The sequence below is a fragment of the Ictalurus furcatus genome, chromosome 18, assembly GCF_023375685.1.
Source record: "Ictalurus furcatus strain D&B chromosome 18, Billie_1.0, whole genome shotgun sequence".
Taxonomy (NCBI): domain Eukaryota; kingdom Metazoa; phylum Chordata; class Actinopteri; order Siluriformes; family Ictaluridae; genus Ictalurus; species Ictalurus furcatus.
The window spans coordinates 5390687-5414532 of record NC_071272.1 but is presented as its reverse complement, the minus strand read 5'-3'; the positions used below and the strand labels follow the sequence as shown (position 1 = coordinate 5414532).

Genomic DNA, 23846 nt, shown 5'->3' with positions numbered 1-23846 from the left:
ATCACGGTATAAAATGTTGCCTCTCTAGCCTGACTTCCTGTGCTTACGAGTCCCCTCAACACCAGAGTAGCTGATGAACAGGAAAGAGTTCCCTTGTTTACTCATCTCTTGTTTTTTTTAATATGCCACCTGAATAACAATTAATGTAGAAAAATGTTCTTAATTAACTACTACAATATGAGTTTAGCTATCTCTTATTGGGTGTTAAATGAAGCACTCTAGGAATCCAGGGTCGCTAACGAAATCAGGTTGCCACATCAATTATCTTCCTCGTGAGCTGATGGGAAGCAGACTCATAGAGAGAGAAAATGATATTTAATGGAAGAAGCTTCCCATGCCGGTCATGATTCCTGTTTTATTTCCGCACTTTAATTTAGCAGCGTAACAGCGGGTGATAAACAGATTTAGTGAGAGGGGAGAGGTAATATACCTGTCTCATTTTAATATGATTGCTGTGATATCCTACGGTTATGACGGTGTGTTATTTAAGGAATAAAACACGACAGGGTATGCCGTTATATGAAAACAGTCAGCGATGGCGATCAACGTGACGCAGAGTTACTGTTACTACCCTGAAGTTTTTGAATATTTTCCAAGAACAACATGTGTGTGTTTTTTATTTATTTATTTATTTTTTTTTATCCTTGTTATACGACAGCAGTTTGCAGACCGTTACAATTTTTAGTGTTTAAAGAACAAGGCATGCTTTTTATCTGTTTATTGTTGCATTTAATGGTTGTGGAACATTATCACTTGCGTTATAGCAGCTATAAACCGTTGTTCCTTCGTCAGCTTGTCTTTTCTCTCTTGAAGTAAAAAACAAAACAAAAACGTAGCTTGTTATTTTGCGGAGAAACCACTGAACCACATCGGGAAAGTTACAGATTTATTTCTGGTTGGGGCTCAAACTGCTGACACTGGAGACTCCTTCCATAAATGCCTTGAAAGAAATCTTCACCACAATTATAACACAATTTATTAACGATTATACATGTTGTTTTTTTTAAAAAATTCTGTTTATGTGGCATGTCCACCAGTGCCAGCATGTGCGAGTAGTCTAGATGTTCTAAATTGTTCAACAAAACCCCCCAAAAAAAGGCCACCATTTTTTTTTTTCTTTTCATTTTCACTTCCATTTTCCTTATTAGTCCTGCACTAATTGGTGGTACTGGATTTGAATGGCATTACTTTGTGCCGGAGTGTGCAGCGATGCCTTTCCACGAGCCCACACGAACTGTTGCTGAGACGCTTCCATCTGTCTTCTCACCACTTTCATAACGCTCATTTCGGAGAGGATATAATTAGATTCCGACGTCGCGCACCGATCTGGTGGAAGTAAATGCGTTCCACACTGAAGTTCATGTTCGCACTCTCTCAGGAACGACTGAAGGATGACTTCCCACTCGCCGCCATCACTCTTCCAAAGAGCCGACTCGATTACGGCACAGCGTTAACGGCATTATCATACCCTCACGCAGCGCTGCTTCATGAAAAGAAAAGAAAAACAAAAACAAAAAAACCCGACGGACTAGCGGAATCTTCTAGAGTTAAAGGCAAAATGGCAGCTGCCTTCTGAATCGTAAGATCTGCTGAATGTGTCTTGTGTTCCTGTATTATTCATGTACTTTAAATGTCAGGACACATCAGGGGGTTTATTCTCGGCCCGTGCCACCTGAGCATAGCACAGCGAGATGGTGAATAAAACTGTCCTCTGTAGAACCCGAACTGAATAGAGGAGTATTTTATAGTGGAGACAGAATCGTAGCATATGTTCAAAAGTGCTAAATAATGCATCATTTGTCAATATAGTATGCTGTTTAGTAGTGTAGCGTACTAGTCAGGATTGGGTAATATCGACAAAAGAGATCACGAGTCTCAAAGGCATTTCTACAGCACACGAGATGTATAACGAAATATATATACACTGATCATCCATAACAATAAAACCACAAACCTTGGGTTCTGCCGTTCATGTGGATGTTACTTTGACACGCACCACCTACCCTAATAGTGCAGCAGACCAAGTGCAGCAGACCAAGTGCAGCAGACCAAGTGCAGCAGACCAAGTGCAGCAGACCAAGGGCAGCAGACCAAGGGCAGCAGACCAAGGGCAGCAGACCAAGGGCAGCAGACCAAGGGCAGCAGACCAAGCGCACCAAGTAGACCTGACCCAAGCGCACCAGACCAAGTAGACCAAGCAACGGTATTCCCTAATGTCAGTGGCCTCTTTCAGCTGGTTAATGCGCCCTGCCACACTGCAAAAATAGTTCAGGAACATTTTGAGGAACATGGCAGAGTTCACGGTGTTGACTCGGCCTCCGAATTCCCCAGATCTCAATCCGATCGAGCATCTGTGGGATGTTCTAGACAAACAAGTCCAGTCCATGGAGACCCCACCTCGCAACTTACAGTACTTAAAGGATCTGCTGCTAACGTCTCGGAACCAGATACCACAGCACACCTTCAGAGTTCTTGTGGAGTCTACGCCTCGATGGGTCAGAGCTGTTTTGGTGGCGTGAGAGGGACCTACACAATATTAGGCAGGTGGTTTTAATATTATGGCTAATCGATGTAGGTTTGCATACAAACCAGCAGCAAGAAAAAAAATCTGTAGAAGGTTTAAAATGTTTTTATTTTTATAGATGAAGTACAACATTTTAACATGTAATCAGTTGCTTCCAGTCCATCTTAATTATTTCAAAATAAAAAAAGGACTAGTGTAGTGAGATGTAATTGATCATGATATCGATATTATATAATCGGCCCTAGTCAGAATAACTGTTACAAAATTTCCACAGGAAAACATACAAGGGTCCAATGTGAGGCTTGTAGCACTTCGTGGTGCATGTATTTCTATAGACGTTAAATTAAATCAAAAAGCGTCAACATTACAAAATATTTATGAGGAAAAAAAACTCATTACCGGAAGCACATTAAGTCTAGGGTTCTTCATGATGCATGAAAATTATACGCTTTAGAAACAGAAAGTGGCCATAATGTAGTGCATAGGCGTTAAGCTCTGAATTCTCCACTCAGAACATGTGGATTATTATTATTATTATTATTATTATTATTTATATAACAGCAGCTCTGACAGTAGTTTCTGCTGTAAAGCTGTAGTATAAATCAGTGGTTCTCACGCTTTTTATAGCCAGTTACCCCTTTAACGCTAAAATAATTTCCATGCATCTCCTAAGCATGAATTTATTTCATGAAGAATTGAAATTGGCCAAATAATATTTCATAGAGCTTTCTCTTTCTGAATTTTCCACCAATTGCATTTCATCGAAGTGGACTTTGGTGCTTGGACCCCTTCGTGACAACCCAATTGGACCCCACAAAACGGTAAAGCCCACCGACCCCCTGGCTACGCTGCACGGACCTCTGGTGGTCCTCGGAACCACTGACATAAACGGCAAGTTTAGTTTGATTAATTCGTAGGTTGTAACGTGTTCTCGTTTCCGTAGTAACAGCTCATTCACAGGCACTTGTGTGCTCTTGAATTATAACAGGAACTTGCCTTGTGGATGTTAAATGTTACTATAAATGGGTAAAAAGTGTGATGTTCATTAAGAAATTCAAAATGTAGTTTTTGAAATGTTTGGCAAGTTGCTCAAAACAGGTCATGCTGCTATAGCAGAAACTATCATCTTCGTCTAGTTTCATGCTGCGTGGGAGATTTGGACGAGGATTATATTTCTCAGATGTCCAGATTGAGATTATTTCTCCTCTGACGCTCCATGAGTCAGCAACCTTGACCGTATTGCTGGTCATGTGACCTCTCCGTCCTACTGCGTATAGTGGCGAAAAATGTGGAACTTCCATCTCACTTTGTTACAGAGCGCTCTTTCATCTCGTTGCCATGGCGATAAGGGGTAGTAGGGAGATGAGTTGTTGCCACCGGTATCTTGCTCCGGCAGCTTTGCAATGGTGCAGGTATGATGTCACTAGCCAATGGGTCTTGTTTCCATTCATCCTGCGTGCTGCGTCTGTGCTGCTGCGTGACACATCGGATGAAAATTCAGACGTCCTGTACACGCTGCCGAGGCACACAATAGAGCTTTTTAACCGTGGCAATTTATTTATAGAGTCTCCTGGGGTATTTCCACATTAGCTAAATCAGGTCAGTTTTGAGGCAGGTTTGTACATGATTTCCCCTCTCTCTCTCTCTCTCTCTCTCTCTTTCTCTCTCTCTCTCTCTTTCATTCTCTTTCTCGCTCATTCTCTCTCTCTCGCTCATTCTCTCTTTGTCTCTCATTCTCTCGCTCATATTCTCATTCTCTCTCTCATTCTCTCTCTCTCGCTCATTCTCTTTCTCGCTCATTCTCTCTCTTTCTCATTCTCTCTCTTTCTCTTGCTCATTCTCTCGCTCATTCTCTCTCTCTCTCTTTCTCATTTTCTCTTTCTCTCATTCTCATTCTCTCTCACTCATTCCCTCTCACACCTTCTCTCTGTCTCTCTCTCATATTCTCATTCTCTCTCTCTTTCTCATTCTCTCTCTCTCTCATTCTCTCTCTCTCTGTCTGTCTCTTTCTGTCTGTCTCTCTCATTCTCTCTCTATCTGTCTCTCTCTCATTCTCTCTCTCTCATTCTCTCTCTCTATCTGTCTCTCTCTCATTCTCTCTATCTCTCATTCTCTCTCTCTCTGTCTGTCTCTTTCTGTCTGTCTCTCTCATTCTCTCTCTATCTGTCTCTCTCTCATTCTCTCTCTCTCATTCTCGCTCTCTATCTGTCTCTCTCTCATTCTCTCTCTCTCATTCTCTCTCTCTATCTGTCTCTCTCTCATTCTCTCTATCTCTCATTCTCTCTCTTTCTGTCACTTCTCCAGCTCTTTTATATCCAGGTGCTAGATTGCAAGTTTATTATTTAAACAGATATCAAGCACAATTTGCATAATCAGTTGCATTGTTTTTACTTCTCGATTGGCAATATTCAAACATTTTATATATATATATATATATATATATATATATATATATATATATATATATATATATATATATATATATATATATATGTGTGTGTGTATGTATGTATGTGTATGTATGTATGTATGTATGTAAAAAAACAAACACAACTTTGGTAGCACTGTTATAGAAAAATTCTCAACAGCATCCATGGTGTTGTGATGAAGTCACTGTTGAGTTAGTTACCACGCCAACGTTGATTTATTTTTCTATAACAGCACGTCCTTGAAGTGTTTTATTCCTCTTATTCCACAGCAATTTGCCAATACAGAGCTCTGTATTAACTAAACAGCCCCACCAATATACTTTTTATCTGATTATAGTTACATTTAATGTTGTGGAATGTCCGTGAAACAAGTTAGTTCCTCTTTATCGGTTACCACAAACCGCAACGTCGTCCATTCTGAAAACTTTCCAGTTACAGCTGTACCTCCGACACTGGAGACTCTTTCCAAGAACTCTAAACAAACATTTCCTCCAGAAAACCCTCACCATATCGATGATTCCACGTTTTTATTTTCATATGCTTATGAGAAGATTGTACACAGGTTTTTTCTACTTCATTTCGTCGTATTTTATACTATTTATACACGCCACCCACATTTCATATTAGGCTCGGAAAGTTCAGCAAGAATGATCAGGACCATGAAGTGTCCTCATTTACTTAGAATATGGATTTATTCATACATAAGTTGCTCATTAGCTCAGAAGTTCCTGTTTACACAAAAACAACCAAAGACAAAAAAAAAAAGTTAAATGTCTGTGGAAGTGTTCTGAGGAAGATATTTGACTTTATGAACTGTAAATGCTCAGCAGTTGCTGCAGTGATTTAATCATGTGGTTTTGGAAGAAGGGAATTCATTTGGCATCACTGTCAGTATGACGAGCTTTTCTTTTTCTTTTTTTTTCTTCTTCCCCCTCATCCACACGTGTGAGGAATCTGTTCTTCTTACTCACTTACGATGCACATCTGCAGCCTGCACCAAAACCCAGCAGAAGATGTTTTTACAGTTTAGTCATGGCAGTGACCCAAAGTTTGTGGCTTTTAATGAACCGGCCAGATAACATCAGGTTTTAAGCATGGTACTGTAACGCAAGCCAAACGCGCCACACGATTAAATAATAAAATCTACTCGTTTCATTTCTCAGTGTTCTTTAGCCGTAGCTGCGAAGCGCATTACTTCATGATGACTTGTCGTGATGACGCAGATGTATCGTATGCATTTTAGATCAGATTTTTAACTATCGGATGGAGATTTTTGTTCTGAGCGAGTGGAAAGAAAAAAACAAATGAGGAAGAAACCTCGAGACTGAAAAAAAGAAGCGCGTCCTCTTGTGAGTGACACCGGCTAGCGGAGATGAGTCATTACACTTCTACAACTATATTCTGTAAAGACAGTCATGATTTGACGTTCAGCGCGAGCGTATCCTGAATGAGTTCTGGGATGAGCGCAAGACTCCAGTCTTATGACTCCGCCAGCAGTTGGTTAGCTTTTTGGTTTATTCTGACGTTGCATGCTATAATTTCCCCCTCATAAACCATGAATAGGTATTTTACACCTGCGCCAGCTGTAACATCTGGTTCTTGCTTTTGTGTAGCAAACAGGAAAAAAAAAAAAATCCTCTCTTTATTTCACTGCTCAGCCTGAAGGGTTCCGGCACACAGTATTTCCCTTCATTATAATAAACAAGGCTTAACTTATGACCTAAATGATCATTTTCTTAGAATATCATTGTTACCGGTTTTCACCCACTAGCAGAGTCTACTTATTGCATGAAAGCAGTTCCTGTCATCCAGAGAGCTGGAGAAATAGTGATGTGCTGGACCCGGACACCGATTCCTCTACTGTACACCGTTGTCGGATTCTAATTTATCTCATATAATCTGAAACAAGTGCGATTGATCAGGATAATACCACCACACAATAAGTTCACTTCTCTTCACGAAGTGATTTCTTTTTCCTGTTTTACAGGAAATCGGTGTATCTGATTTTTTCCCCCCTTATAATATAGTACTGTTGAATTCTAAATTCTGATTGGTCAGAAGTTTAATTAATTTCCTATAACAGCGACTCTGAAAGTAGTTCCAGCTGCAGGACAAATCACCGTTTAATATTAATGTGCTCAGTCTGACGCAGTGGTCACCAACCCTGTTCCTGGAGATCTAGCTTCCTGAAGACTTTAACTCTAACCATAATCGTGTTTTTGATCATCTGATACAGGCGTGGAGATGAAACCTGCATGAAGGTAGATCACCAGGAACAGGTTTGTTGTCCAGTGGTCTAACGCATTATTATTGTATAGAAAAAGGGACTTGTAGGGTGGCTGTGCACCTAAACCAGTAAAAAAACAAAAACAAACGTGCAATTCTAGATCTGGTGAAGGTTTCTGTAAGGAGATGTTTATTTTGAATTTTTTTGGAAGGAGTCTCCAGTGTCGATGCTTTGAACCAGTCAGTGGTAAAGCTGTAACGTTTTCCAACATGGTTTCCAAGCTGCATTTTTGTCTTATTAAGTGCAGGAAAGAAAAGAGCGTGGCCGGTGAGGGAATGACTGGTTGGAGCTGTTAAAAAGTAAGCGATGAAAGGAAATTATTTGGTGGATGTTGAAAAACATTTAACTATATACAGGTCAAATGTATGATGGTCACGTTTGAGCCTTTTGGAATTGTAATGCTACAGCTAAAGACCCACCTCTTCCGTGAACACCTAACTAACCCCTAAAATGCCAACCCTACATTATCCTAAAAAAACAAAACCCACCTACTCTGGCTCTTACACCTCTACTCTGCACACTGCTTTTCTAGAACTCAATTAAAAGATCTTGTACAGTAGCACTACTTGTATTGTTCTTCGCTTGATATATCAAGCTTTGCTTGTATTTCCTCATTTGTAAGTCGCGTTGGATAAAAGCGTCCGCTAAATGAATAAATGTAAATGTACAGCATACAAAGACTTCAATTCTATACAGTTGTGTGCTTCAGACTTTATAAAACAGTTTGATCTGTTGGATCTGAGACCTGGACAATCAATGCCCACCAGGTTCGCAAACTGAATGCTGTGATGATGCAATGCGACACCTGCGCTCTATAATGGGTCTGAGTCTCATGGACCATATTCCCAACCAGACAATTCTTGAGAAGGCAGGCCTGGATGATATGGCGAGAGTGTGCTTCAGACTTTATAGAAACAGTTTGGGGGAAGACCCACATATGGGTGTGACGGTCTGGTGTCCACATACATTTGGCCACATATTGCCAGTCAGTTACAGTATTTTTCAGCCCTGTATAAGATGAACAGTAAGAGTGTTTTTGTAACGAGGCTATCGTGTGAAACGAGAGGCGAGCACGTTTTGACGCTTCGTCACATCTTACCCTGTTTTTCATCTTTCCCTGCATCGCTAGCTTTAGGGTGTTGGGGAGCGTCTACTTTGAAAATCTTCCATGTAGAACACGTCAAAGCCGAGCATCTTCAGACTGCTCTCGAGCTCACTATTTGCACTTCAGTTGCACGTCTGTGTGTCTGAGGACTTATCATCATTCCTCGCCCTCGTCGTGCCCCGCCAGATTAAAGAATCTCTTTTAGTCTGGCTCCCAGTCTGTCAGCGGGGCACGGATGTAGTTCTAATCTTCTGCAGAGTCTCCTTCATGAAAAGACCTCGGTTGTCTCTGCGTTTTGACGAAAGTGGAGGTGCCAAGTGACTCTCCCGAATCCGTGTGCCTTTGTCTGAAGGGATCAGTGACGAGGAGCTGCTCTTTGATCTAGTCACTTCAGGGTCTTGTTCAACACATCTGCCTGACAAAGCTCTTCCTTGTTTCTTCCTCTTAATAAGAGATGAGTGTCTGTTTCAGCCCTTCTTCAGACATGCATTGTCTACAAGTTCCTTCACCTTTCTTTCACACAGCATGATACAGATACGCAGGAAGTGATAAAGAAATTGTTCCTAAAATGCTGTATATGGTCCTACCTGACTAGAGGTTTTTGAGGGGATTTTCGTGCCTGTTAGTCCATTTGTCGAGTCGGAATAATAATTTTGTTTGGTTTGACACCATACACAATCATATGAACCTCAACCAGAAAAAAATGTTGGCTGAGGGTTAGGTAGGACTGAACGTGCCCTCGTGAGACTTTTTCATTTATTGGTCAGAAATACAATTGAGATTAAGGGCCAGCGTTTATTTTATTTCTTATGTTCCTTGGTCCAAATCAGGGGGCACAGTGGCTTAGCGGTTCGCACATTTGCCTCGCACTTCCAGGGTTGGGGGTTCAAATCCTGCCTCCTTTTCTTGACAAGTTTGCATGTTCTCTCTGTGCTTCAGGGGTTTCCTCTGGGTACTCCGGTTTCCTCCCCAAGTCCAACGACATGTGTTGTCCTCGATTGGAATTTCCAAGTTATTTGTGGTGTATAAATGGGTGTGCGATTGTGACCTGTGATAATCTGGCCCCCTCCTCCGGGGTGTTGGGGCACCTTGTGCCACGACTTCTCTGGGATAGGCTCCTTGGGATCTACACCCTGTGTATGATAAGCACTACAGAAAATGGACGGAGGGTCCAAATCTCCAGAACACGTAACATTTCTGCAGCACTACAACGCTGTACTTCGGCTCAGTTTTCACCTTGCAGCTCAGTTTAGCAGCTTGCATCTACTAAAAAAAAAAAAAGAAACCGCAAAACGAACAGCATGTTTGGTTCGCTTCCTGCTGTCAGGTTCAATCAGGATTGAACCACTTTCTCACTGCAATTAAACCACATTAGAGTTCGCTTGGAAGCAGACCAAGACCACCTTTGATCAGATTCTCTTGGACCGGTTGTGTGGGTCCACACTCGAGTGTGATCGCTGTGTTCTCACCTGCCTAAACAAACTAAAAGTGTAAAAAGGAAGTGTGTTATTGCTAGTGTCGGATGAGAAGAAAATGAGCTCTATTGCATGATATATTTGATTGTAAATTAAGTTTAACAGTTAATTAAACACATACCGACACTAGCCTGGTCTTGGGCCCGTGTGCGGGACCGTGAATGGGAATGTGCGTTCTTGTAAAACTCAGCAAGATTATATCAGGCAAGTCGCCTTGGAAAATTTGGGAGAAAACACCCACACATCTGCCTAGGCTCCCGCTGAAATCAGAAGATTAAGAGCAAGCAGAACAAATTCAGACATAATCCTGCATGGAATGCATTTATATAAACGATATGCTTTATACTTTATAAATTGCATCAGTGTTTAATGCAGAGGATGCCCTACATCAGTCTTGACAATAGTTTCAGCTTGTGTCAGTATGTCGCATTTGCAATGAAACAAAGTGCGAAACCTTCCCCGTTAGTTTAAAAAAAGAAAAAGGCATTCACAGCAAAAAGCATTACCATCGAATTTGCATGAATCGACAGCTCCTTTTTATTTTTTTATTTTTTTGCTTTGCTTAGTTGCTCCATAACTTCAAGATGCTCAGCATTCTGATGTGCATATCATCACTTCACCTGTACACTCAATGCTCTGCCGCTCATTAGGTAGCGTAAACGGTGTCTCCGGTGATTGAGTAATTATTTATCCGGGCTATGAAGACGATTATTTTAATGAAGCTGTGCATGTACGCCCCAGAGTCAGATGAGTAATTAAGGGGCTGTTTTCCATACTAATGACATTAGCCATCTCTGAGGTAATCACGGAGAGAATAGTAGAGTACCAACAGCTGCACGTTCATACACATGCGTGTGCGCACACATGATCGAGAAGACCAAGTCCATCCAGCACTTAGCACTTCTGTTCAGTTTCGAACGTGTGCATGTAAGGAACCTGTGGGCTTGTTAGATGACGTATGACGTAACGTGAACTGGAAAAGCTTTAAACCATTATATATAGATGAGCTGTAGTGCTTTGTCTATCTCAGATCGTTACAGTCGACCTCGTTTGAAGGTATGTAAATATTTGCTGCTATCGACTGATATGAGTAGAGTGTTGTTATAGCTCACGATACTTTATTGTAGTACACAGAGTGTCAAGGAACGTTGTTTGGCTGGGGAAGTCACATAACTGGAACTGATAATACAGAGCAAGGTAAACACTCTGTGCAAATGTTTATGGGCCACTTAGTGGTGTAAAGCACTCAGTGGTTTGCATGAAAGTTGTTAATGGGAACATTTGAATGCGTTTTCAAACCTCGACACATTTACCACGGTGCCCTGTGATGGTCTGGTGTCCAACACAGGTGGAATTTTGCGCCCGTGCACCCACTGTTACCAGGATTGGCTCCGGATCCCTCGCGACCCTGATCAGGGTAAAGAGGTTACCGAAGATAGATGAAGATGACACATTTATTCACTAATGCCAGCTCAGAATTCTTTAGAATGACAGCAGCAGATCTTTGCATGTCCCAGTGAAATGAGGGCTAAGGCCAGAAGAGGCTTGATTCGGGCTGTAACCCATGAATTCAGATGGGAAGACACTGTTGAAGATGGATGCAGCTCTTCGCACTCGCAACCTACCGTAATAAATACCCCGCCATTGATTCACAGGAGTCCCTCATTCTCTGCAGGTCTGCTTGTGACATTCATTAACCCATGAATGGCAGCTTTTAGCTGGCCATTACTCAGCCACCTCAGGTTTTCACCTCCACCAAGCATAAAAAAATCAGGCTCATTATGCTGCCTAGGAGTAATTTTGGGGTCATCGTGGCCTGGACATAGAGGAGCCAGCTTGACCATGAGGCTCCCAGAGAATGTCTGTAAAGGGCATTAGGCATTCCCATCATTTATAATTTTTTAAAAGTGTAGTGGGAATATGTCAAAGTGAGTGGTCGTTAATTCTGAAGATAGTTCAGTTCTAACATCACCCCATAAACTGCACATAGAAGGTATGAATCTTCTCAAGATGATTAGGGAAGATTGAGGAGATTGCATGACATTGGGAGACAGTCACTGTACATCAAGGATGTGTGCTTGTCCTTGTTGGGAACGGTTGTCCACTTTCACCGCTTGTTCTTTTACTGTTATGCTGATGACACTCAGCTCTGAGTGGCAGCACTCCGCTTTAATCATCCCCATGTTCAATTTAGCCTTTCAAAGGCTGAGGTTCTTGTCATCCTGTACACATCACTACTGCCATCAAGGTCCACCAGGAAGTATGGGGTAATCTTCTGCTGTTTCAGGTTTTTGTCATACAACATTGGGAATATTAAGCTGTACCATTTGAACTATGCAGTACAACTGATGCTTGATGCCTATGGACTGGTATGGGGTCTCTTTCATCCAGGGCCACTGCTCCATCCCAATAAGTAGGCTCTGTGAGTGAACAGTACTTGATAAATGAAGGAATAAATGAATAAAAACATCATGAAAATCCCAGCTCTTATAGAATGAATGGCTCAGATGAATGGCTAGCCATCTTCAAGATTATAAACAAGACCAGTCCCTTTTGAGTCACTGCTACTAGACCATCCTAAGGAATAAATATGTAGGATTTCATGCTCCGAATGCACATCGTTTGAGCCTGAACTTAATAGAGAATGGAGAATGTGGAGATCCTTGGCTGATAATACAGTCTGGCTGAGTACCTCATTACGCCAAACACGTCAATGAGAGGGCAGTAGTTTATACTGCTATAGACTGGAGCCCTGTTCAGGATGGAGGCAAGAACCTGCATGCCAGAATATGCCAGGTATTCATGTGCATTTTCTGCTAGACAACTGGGAGCCCACTGATTTACGACTTGTATATTTAGAGCGCAACTATGTTTTAAGGTCAGCAGGAGTGAAAATGAAGTGGAATGAAGTGAGGTGCCTCTGAGTGCCTTCATTAGGTTGGACATTTGGTCTGGACTGAGAGAGTTTGATACTGTGGAGGGCTTCTACCAAAGAGAACCTACCACTCCATGTCAATGCCATTGCCTCGATGAGGTTTGATAGTAGAGGTCATGCGGTGCACATGGTGATAAAGATCCACTGTAAGCTGCCGTTATCTGGCCAGCCAGGCCTAGATGGGCCTTTAGAGAGTAAAATCCCCTGACTTCATATCCTTTTCCGTGTTCCAGGATTTGTACCCTTGCACAGGGATTTTCTGGTTCAAAGAGGCAGAGAAGAACGAAGACATTTCTTCTTTGTTGGAGCTCATAAGGGCATGTTCTGCCCGGCCGTTCTCCAATGGGTTTACATAATAATCTCTCTAGTAGTACTTCTGATGTTTTGTAGTCAGTGGATAGTCACCTCAGACCGAAACTCCTCAGCCGAGCTGTTTCCACGTGGTATAAAGGAGAAGGTGGAAAAGAATCATTCTGACAAATTTTCTGCCCCAGATATCTTAACTGCTGATGTCCACTCATCTCCAGCACTGCCCTACAATGTGCTTTAAGGCAAATCTACTTTTTTTTTTTTTTTTTTTTTGCATTAGGGTTTGATTTAAGGTGGACGTGTTTGATTTTAAAACAGATGGTTTTCCTATAGGGGGCTTTGCTTTTGATTCAGTAATGACACAGAGGGGTTCCTGCGATGCGCCTGGTGTTTGGATAATGCTATCAGATTTGCATATTGCTTACCAGCATGCATTATTCATCTTGTGTCTGCCTCTCCAATTAGTCCAAGTGGAGCCTTTCTCCAGAGAAGGTTTAACATCTGTGTGACCTGGAAATCTTCAAGGCAGTTTGGCTTGTTTCGATATTCAGCGGCCCTCGGATTTAGGCGGTCCTCGTGAACGTGCTTGGTTAAGCCAGAATGCATGTCTCCTGTGGGAGAGACTTGACTGTCGATGATGATTATAGGGAGACGGGGCACATACAAAACGCTATTGCCGCGTGTGCCAGAGCAGGCCCTGACCTGTCTCGGCAACATACACCTTTTTCGCCACAGGAAAGTCTTCCCTTATATTGGATGTTATTGATGAATTATCCATAAAAGCAACCCCAATGTGTTTTACCCCTTAAACTATTAGTCAGATGTCTAAATAAGTTCAGGTTTAAGATTACTTATTTTCTTTGACGCAAGTCATGTTGCATTATATTGTTGTGGACAAGTTTCTCGTGTGTTGCATAGATCTTGAGTTATTAGGTATCGAAAGCCACACAGTCTTTGTGTGGTTTGTCGTTAAGATGGGGGTCATGTGGGTGCACTTATCTCCTCCGCCCTTTCCTCCTCCGTCTCAGGAGGTTTGTAGCGGTTCGGTCCCGAAATGCAGAAGTGTACTCACAGGTGCCTTTCATTCTGACTGATACTTCTCACCACTGACTCACTTTTTGCCTCAGACTTTCTATGTGAACGTCTTCCTGTCGGTTTGAAGCCATGCTTTGCTATCATGCTGTTTGACAGATGCTCTGACTCTTTCACCAGTGTTTTGGGAGCAGATCACTGTCTGGGTTAAAGATCAGTCTACCAGACTGCCGTTCCAACTCCCGCCTGCTTTTACTCCTATTTTCCATCCTACTCAGACACAACAACCTTCTCTAAGGAGTTCCATCTCTCTTTCTCTCTCATCTTGTGTCTTATTTTTTTGGTTTTGTTTTACTTTCTTCTTTCCCTGTAGTCACCTCTTCTCCCTCTCTGTGCAGTGTTAGTTTTTGTCAATTTCTGGTGTTAGGAGATGCCCTGTAAACTCCCTCTAGAACGCAGTAGGGAAGCAGGATTAGTAAAGAAGGTGCACCTCAGGAGGAGAAAGCTAATGCATTATTCTGTGTGTGAGCATGGCACAGCTTCAGGATAGACTGTCAGAGGATGACAGCTTTTTTGTTATTTGTTTTCTTTTGTCTGCTGTTCGACCATACCTTCTCCACTACCTCTCAGCTTTGTTCCCCCCCCTCCCCCCTTTGTCTCTGATTTGTTTGGTTTCTTCTGGAAAAAGAAGGCAGACTCACTCAGCCTTTGGCAAATATGCGGCTTGTAGGGAACATCCCCTCACACGTTTTCTGCTGATTTGAATTAGCGAGAACATGTACATCCACAAACATCACGTATGAAGAGTCATGTAAATACAAATGAAACAATCTAGAGAGCAAATAAAGCAAAAAAAGGAGGTACTGTGCGCCAAACTAGCATACTGTGCAGAAATAGGTCTTTAGTTCCAATTAAAAGGTGCATAAAAAGCACTCCAGACCAATTACACACAGTAGAGGATGTACTTTTAGCCAAGGAATTGGATTTGAGAGACTCACACGTGGAATTAAGAGACTCACAGATGTTGTGTTTTGTAATATTGTGTAACCATGAATTAATATATTTCAGCCCCAAATTATTTTCCACAGGAACTTAAGCATGGAGATTTCTGATGATATTACATGTATTATCTCTTGGCCTTACTATATTATCTCATGGAATCGATATATTATCTTGTGGCCTAAATAGATTATCTAATGTCCTCAGTAACTTACTGTTTGGCCTCACTAGATTATCTCATGGCCTCAATATATTGTACCATGGAATTAATATATTATGTTGTGGTCATAATAGATTATCTAATGGTCTCAATGTGTTATTTTTTGGCTTCAATATATTATCTCATGGCCTCACTATACTATCATGGCCTCAATATATTATCTCATGGCCTCACTATACTATCTCATGACCTCAGTATATTGTCTCATGGAATTAATATATTATCTTGTGGTCTAAATAGGTTATCTAATGGTCTCAGTGTGTTATTTTTTGGCTTTAATATATTATCTCATGGCCTCAATACACTATCTCATGACCTCAGTATATTCTTTCATGACCTTAATATATTATCTCATGTTCTCAGTATATTATCTCATGGCCTCACTATACCATCTCATGACCTCAATATATTGTCTCATGGAATTAATATACTATCTTGTGGTCTAAATTGATTATCTAATGGTATCAATGTGTTATCTTTTGGCTTCAATATATTATCTTGTGACCCCAATATATATTATCATGGCCTCAGTATATTATCTCATGAAAAAATATATTACCCCATGGCCCCAGATATATTATCTCATGACCTTAATATATTATCTCATGTGCTCATTATATTATCTCTTGACCTTATTGTATTATGTCATGGCATCAATATATTATCTCATGGCCTCAATATATTATTGTAGCCTCAATATATTCTATTGGCCCTAGTATATTATCTCATGGCCTCAATATATAAATTTGTTGCTTTGCCTTTATAAAAAAAAAAAAAACAAAAAACACCATATCACCACAGCGGCTCCTTAAAAACTTTTGGTTATTCTTTCTTCCAGTGTGGGTCTTAAAAATTCACGATGCTTGTTAGTCGGGAGGTGTTTTATAGCAGGCTGGTTTTGAAGCACAGCATTTTTTCGATTTCTCACTGGAGTCCTAGAGAGACACCGTCCTCATTTTTCTCCCCTCGCTCTAACACAGCCGATGATTCTCACCGACTTGCTATTAAATCCGAGAAAAGTTGAACTGTAGGCCCTTTGTAAGAACGCACATCTTCACCTAGACTGATGAAGAGGCGGCCGTGTCTATGGCACAGTGATTGCAGTATCGTCGTACGCCTTTGTGTACTGAATAATGGCTAATCTCACAGTCGTACCAGTGCATAATGCCAGTGTGTGTGTGAGACATAATGGTTATGGTTGGAGCTGTGGTACTGGAGTGATTGCTGTGAACAGTAATGCAGTGTGTGTTGTGCTTGTGTGAATACTGGTTAATAATGGCATCAAGAGGCTGCTGGAATAAGGGCTCTTGGTTGTCGATTTTATTTATATGTTGGTGTGTCTAAAAGCCCGCGAGTGTGTTCAAGTGTTTTTGTATAAATGCCACTTTCGTTAAGAAACTCTTCAGCTCCATGACTGCTTCCGCAGTTACTAAGATCTGTGTATGCGCAATCAAATCATGGATCAACACAAGCTCTTAAATTGATTGACCTTTGGATTGTAAAATAAACCATAGCTGAAGACATGACTGTTTCATGGTTAAGGTCTGTCAGTTGATTGCTGCTTAGAGCTGTGATTGGAGAGTGCTTGCATTTCAGTGTGGCATGACTGCAACCGAGTGATGGCAGTAAAATACAATGTAGTGGAGCGACGTACATTCACTTCTGACAGGAAGTCAGTGTTCATTCTTCCAGCAGCAATCCCCTGCGGATTGTTTCCCACTGAAGAGGTCAGGTTTTGCTTTTCAGCGTGGCATGTTTCCTGAAAAGCAAGGCTGTTTACGTATTGCATGTGACATCGCGTTGATCGCTTTGTCATGGTTTCTTCTCCATGAAATATGACCGTCATTTGACTTTTTTTGTGGCCGCGCAAATTAGATACGTTCGGCTTATCGGAAATCAAAAGGCGAGTGCTGAACAACTACTAAGAAAAATCGTAGCAAAATATGTATGTAGGTGATAAATGGAAAATCCTTGTAAAATAAAATGTATAAAAGTCAGTGATTCCATGAAACTATAACAGGGCTACTTGTTCAGTAGCTAGGTATGACACACACACACACACACACACACACACACACACACACACACACACACACACACACACAGATGGTTGGAGAAATAATGAGTTAGATCCAAAGCAACACGTATTCTAGCTGCATCTTGCCGTGATGGGGGGAAAAAAAAAAGCATGGGTTTATTATAGAAGGAAACAAATTTGAACGAATAAACAAGTTTATAATGCAGCATGTGCACGATGCAGCTGGCTCATTTGTTCCTGCACAGATTTGGACTAAATGACACTCTAGTCACTCTCGACCCGAACTGGTTCTGGTTTATCACGAGCGTGTCTCCACTTCAGCCAGTCTCGAGCAGAGCGACATCTGGCACCACATAATCACCATACCGAAACAAGGAAACGCGACGACAGTGCAGGAAATTAAATCTGCTCCAGGAGTCGCAATCTCATGCTGTGTGCTATCGTAACAATATTGTAATGGCTCCACACATCGAAACGAGAAGGATCCGCTCGATATTCCGTCTTTTCTTTTATTTCAGTTCCTGTGCCTGAAGAACATCCGGACGTTTCTCAAGGTGTGCCACGACAAGTTCGGTCTGAGGAACAGCGAGCTCTTCGACCCCTTCGACCTGTTTGACGTGAGGGACTTCGGGAAGGTGAGTCGTTGTCCCGGTTTTTACTCGGCACACTCGCTTGCAAGCCAAATGCCTTATTTCACCAGTTCTACACCGATCTGTGCAAGCATCAGCTTTATTTTAATACGCTGGGATTGCTGAACGTGAGCACAACGCTCAACTGGTGCTGTTTGTGAAACCTTATACCCCCTTTCAGGGTTCCTCCCCTGCGCATTTCAGGGTTTACGTAAGCTTTCGGCTTAACACTTCAGGGTCAGCAGTATGCATGCGTGTGTTGGTGAATATCTGTGTCAGCATGCACGTGGGATGTGTGTGTGTGGTTTGTGTAGAGATAAGAGGAGTTGGGGGAGCGCAGCGGTGGAACATATTTTGTCACGTCACATGTAAGAATATAAAACACATAAGACTGATAGTGGCTGACGAGCAAAAGATAGATATATGGAGATTTCAGTGAGCTAGCTCAACGGATAGTTACGGTACTGAATGTATTCAATATTTTTACCAAAGTAATGGGTATTACATTCGATAGAAATGGTTCCTGAAGGGTTCTTTGGATAGTTTAAAGGTCTACACATTCTCTGGCAATAAAAAAAAAAAAAACCCTTTAAGGATACCTCCAGAGGGGCAAACTGAAGAACCCTATAAGGGTTTTTACATCAAAACATCCAAGAGCATACTGTCAGGAAGCAATGCGCACACACACACACACACACACACACACACACACACACACACACACACACACACCCCAAAAAAACAACAAAGAAAACCATCACAAATCTAATTATCTTCAGAAATTTTAATCTCAGTCATATTTCATGTTTTTTTTTTTTCGTTCAGACAGCATAAAACTTTTCCTTTCACTTCAGACCAGATTGAAGCACAGTCCTTGTTCATTACGCTCAGATTTTCATGACACCGAGTTTCTGAACAGCTCGCGTGAAGGGCCGTGAACGATACGCCTTAACGAAGTGTTCAGAACGTACGTGCGTCACTTTAGAAAACGATCTCCGAGAGCCGACCGTGGAATCGGCACTCGTTAAATAAATTCGCCAGGCTTGTGGGGATATTCGCCCTAATGACTGCGCTTAGATCGAGAGATGGAGAAGAACGGAAAGTGGAAGTGAAGTGTGGAATAAAAGCGGGAGGGGTAGGAGAAGGCAAGATTAATCCTTTCTCCAGACGGTGGGCTTTAAGAGATAACGTAGGGGTCGGCGCGTGCGAGTCGATGAGCTCACGGAAAACAATATTAAAATCCTCCCGCATACCGAATCAATCGCGCACACCCTCCACATGTCGATGTGAAAATCGCGTTTACGTCTACTTGGAGGTGACGGGCTTGTCTCGCTATCGATTTTCCATTAAAGCCCAGCAATGCATTATAATATATTGAAGCGGACAGCTCAACACTAATGTCCCTTACGTTTAAATCGTTCGCCCCTGTTTTACATCGGAGATGAACAGAGCCGGGCGATATTCATAACCGAATGATAAACAGCGCTTTTAATTTATCAATATGATGCTGAACTTTTTGCTGTGAGCTGTAATATATCATCATTGCTCGGTCACCCGTGTTCAAGTGACTTTTATTAAAATGATTAAATTTGTGGAGAGGTGAGTCTCAAAGTCACATGTCCTTGGAATAATCAGGATCAGGATCATGGACAAACTTGTGTACTGACATGCTAGGTGTTTGTTAGCTTATCACCAGTAGCCAGGTCGATTAATAATTCAACAAAGGTCATCTTTTCAATAGTTAAAGCATAAACTGATTCTGGACATCACTAGACATCACCAGAGCAAAGAATGCCGTACACAGGCTACCACTTATTCCAAATGATTTTTTTTTAAAGCTACATTATTTTAAAGGAAAATAAACAAATCAATACAATAAACATGCAAAATATTAAATCTGTATCTTATTACACTGTTTAAGGACGTACCAATTCTTCTCAATGCACGCGCGTGGCCGATGCGGCGGCTCAGCTGAAATAGTAGATTCTGAAACCGAGCGTGCGCGGCGTGGAAGCTCATGCCCATCGACAGAACTCTCCTTATAGCTCGGTGAGCTTGCTTGGACGGAGGACGCAATGTCTAGAGCGGCGTGCGTGAGGTTTGTCCACCATGTTCAAGTCCATCAGTAGCAAAAAGAAGTCTAAAATTCACTACACCACAGTGCAAGGATTTGATTAAGGTTAGCTTTAAGGACAGCAAAGATTGAGGGAGGAATTTCTTAGGGCACTAGACTGGAAAATGTTCCATTAAAGCAAATTTCCAAGCACAGTCTTGTACAAGAAGGGGGTGACTGGAGAAGTGGCTTCATCTCATCTCATCTAATATTTTCAGATGAACAGAGAGCCTACTTTCTTTACCATCTGCCTGACTGTTTTTTACACCACCCAGACTAGTCGACATCATCACAGTGGCAGTTAGTGAATGTGTTGGTCGACTGTAAGTGGTGGTTGAGGAGACCCCCACACATATTATGTAAAGCGCTTTGAGAGTCTAGAAAAGTACTATATAAATGTAACCGTAACTAACTCACAAAATTTCCCTCGGGGATTAATAAAGTTTAATCAATCAATCCAGAGTCCAGTCCAGTCCAGAGGTTTTGTAAGTTTTGTAGACCCCTTCAAGTGTAAAATTAATTCCACAGACCCATATATATTTCTATTTTGGATAGAACACACTAGGTACAAGTTGACTATGGTGCTTGGACCCATTAATATAATACATTTAATGATGTGCGTTGTAATTTCTACAACTGTAACAAAATCCAAAAAGTCATGGACCCCCCACCCCCCGCCCCCAGCTGTGCTTTGAGAACCACTGGACCAGTCTATGCAACCTATACTTGTCAGTAGCCTTCTAGACCTTCCAAATAACCTCTCATCCAACTGCAGCCTGCTATCTCATAGGGGACCTCCATGGAAACCCTCACAGCCATCCAGCTGTGTAATGACTGTGTGACTCGCCTCATTCTGTCTTTGTCGCGTCCACGGAGTCAAAGACAAACCCCTCCGTTAACATCAAGTGTACCCTCTCGCCACACACATTTCTCTCCTTAATTACAAGCCCTCTCCTGGGTAAAAGACGGCACCTGCTGTGCTCTTCCAGTCTCCTTCCCTTCCGTCATCCCAGCAGCCCTTGGGACGCCGCCCATGCTATTCACAGGTGGAACAGAATTCACCTAGTCATTCTACATTCATCATAATATCGTTGCACACGAACACGGCTGCTCTCCAGGGGATGCTTTCGGGTAAACGCACCGTCATATCGAGGTGCGCTGCCTTTTCACCTAGTTTCAATTAGACCTGGAACGAGCGTTGCTGTCATTTAAACGAACACGCCGATCAATTTATTTTATGTTGTTGTAATGATGGTGGCGACGAGGCCGCAGCTGTTAACAGTCTCGTTGTACCGGGATGATTTGCAGCGCTCAATTAAGACCCGGTGAACGATGTGCGTGCAGTTTGAAAGGAAAGCCGTAATTTCAGGCGCAAATACGCCCTGGTTTTACATGTTTTTGAAATAATATTTAAGCAGCTTGCCTTTGTAAAAGAAAGGGCAGGAGCACAACTTTGATGTCTTTTTGTGTTCTGGCATGAAAAATGAGGCACGCCACAAGAAAGGACATCCTCCCTTTTTTAATTCTTCACTAAAGCCTGGGCTCTTAATCATTTGTCTGTGCTTTCTTTGTTCTGTAACATTTGCATCATTTGGCTTTCTTTAGCTTGACCTGCTACGAGCTTGTAAAAGCTTTCAGGTTGTGACATTACTGTTCAATTAAACAGCATTATGCTACAATGCTTTGCTTGGTGTCGACATAATCAGCCTCACACAGAGATCTTGTACCAGGGGGTAGATATAAGCATGGACGACCAAATTAGTGGTAGATTATAGCAATATCCCACAGTTGCACGTCTATTGTTAATTTGACTGCAGGATCGGCGTTCAGCTGCTTTTCTTCTCCTCTCCCTCATTCGCCTCACACCTCTACCATACACGTTTACTGTACGAGCAGCTCCTGGAATCCATTCAGACCGTCCGGCTGAAAATAGCCGGTTGCCAAGCCGCAGAGCTCCACCAATCGCAGCACTGCGGCATGCCGCCTTGACAAAGTTGCTAAGAAACAATGGTGTTCCTAATGAGCTGAAGCTCTGCAAAGGTTAGGTAGCTGTTTTTAAAGCAGCCGAGGGAGGAAGAGGAGACTGCTGAGCAAAGAAAGAGCAGCCGTGTTTGAAGGTCGAGCGAGGCATTAGCTGGCGCGAGGTCGGCCTGCTGTGGTGTTAGAGGCTGCGGTCAGTGCCGCTCCGGCTGAAACGAGGCTCTAAGCCAGTACCGATCGACCAAATGGACTCTGACGCAGAAATAAGACCTTTCTGCACAGCTTTTCTTTGGTCTGTTCTCTTAAGAGCACGAGTTCATCGCTAGCTCGTGTGTCCTCTGAAAACAAGGCTGGCCCGGAAGATTGGCGACCGAGCGAAAATCAGTCGAGAAGATTGTGCTAAGCATGACGAACTCGTCGGAGAAGAGTACATTAGTGCCACTTCTGATTTGGGGCAAGCTAGCTAATTTAGCATCCATACACGGTAAAAACGACATCGCATGGGGTGAAAAATTTAGTACCTGTCCCAGGCACTCAAGACAAACATCGATTTTGTGTCTGGGCTACTAAATTTTTAATCTCTCAGCAGACACGTAGGTTCAACAACCTGAGAAAGACCGAGACTCCGTCTTCTTACTGACGTTTGTAAAAGTTCTTATTTGATACGTAGCTGCGTTCAAATTTAACTTCGATACTCTAAAGCTACCACCTGCACTACACACATCGGTGAGGCAAAGTGGCTTGGAAACACCGGCAGAAACCGAGCAAAATAGAGTACAACGCAAAAGCTGTCCTGCTACCACAACATGCACTGACCTCATGACTATAAACACGTCAGGAGAAAACAAAGACGCTAGGCAACATTATCTTACCATGTGAGAACAGAACACGACATTGCATTGCTGAAACATTGGCCCGGAGACTTGCTAGTCAAGTGTGCAAACATGACCCTAACTAGCTTGCATTATGTTAGCTAACGCTTAGCCTGGTCAACTAGGTTTCCAGGCAGCCATGTGACTGGGCAGCACGTTGGCGCTTTTATTTCATTTAGCTAACGAACGTATGATTTGTTCACCCCTGAATCTAATCTAACCTGCTGACTGACTGAATAAATGCCGTGTCTTTTCCTGGAATAGGTTTTAGTCTGGACTTGTACGCGATATGAAAGACCCCGTTTTCCCCTGTTAAAGCTAAACTCGGTGACAAGTTATATTCACACTGAAATGCGATTGTGGAAAATCGAATACAAATAAATGTAACTTCCCAAAAACCTAGTGTGATTGAACCCACTGGGACCTAGCCAGAAGCCAGTTTGAGGTAAATGTCTTTTGCATGTGCACGCTCAGAAAGTCCTATTGGGAAATCAATCTCTGGCCTTGAAATTATTATTATTTTTTTTAAATGCATGAATAACTTTCCAGGTGACCCAGAACATTAGCCTAGGTGTCCCGTGAAACACTTTAAAGAAAGTGTTGCTGTCTGTCCCCAGAGGAGGTTTTTTTTATAATTCTTTTCCTTGCCCCGCCCCCCACTTTCCTTCATCCCCCCCCCAGCTCCTGTCCATCAATGGCATCTCTGCATCTTTTAACATGAATCTGCCAGCACACAATCAATTATTCATTCAAAACGTGCCACTCCTGATGATAATACTGCTGATATGAATAATTAATAGCAAGTACCCCATCACTTTGGACTGCCTTCACCCCCTCCTTTCCTCTCTCGCGTTTCAAAATAGCTCATTAATGCGCTTCTCGTTAGTGAGGTGCCTATA

The 23846-nt window shown here is 42.2% G+C and overlaps 1 protein-coding gene across 4 annotated transcripts in view; it reads left to right on the top strand.

Moving 5' to 3' along the window:
* Positions 1-23846, top strand: part of vav2 (vav 2 guanine nucleotide exchange factor) — a 188870-nt gene that overhangs the window by 38478 nt on the left and 126546 nt on the right. For all 4 annotated transcript variants that reach the window (XM_053648698.1, XM_053648697.1, XM_053648695.1 and 1 more), the window contains exon 2: positions 17872-17988. In XM_053648698.1, coding sequence (XP_053504673.1) covers positions 17872-17988 — 117 coding nt within the window. The remainder of the gene's footprint in view (positions 1-17871; positions 17989-23846) is intronic.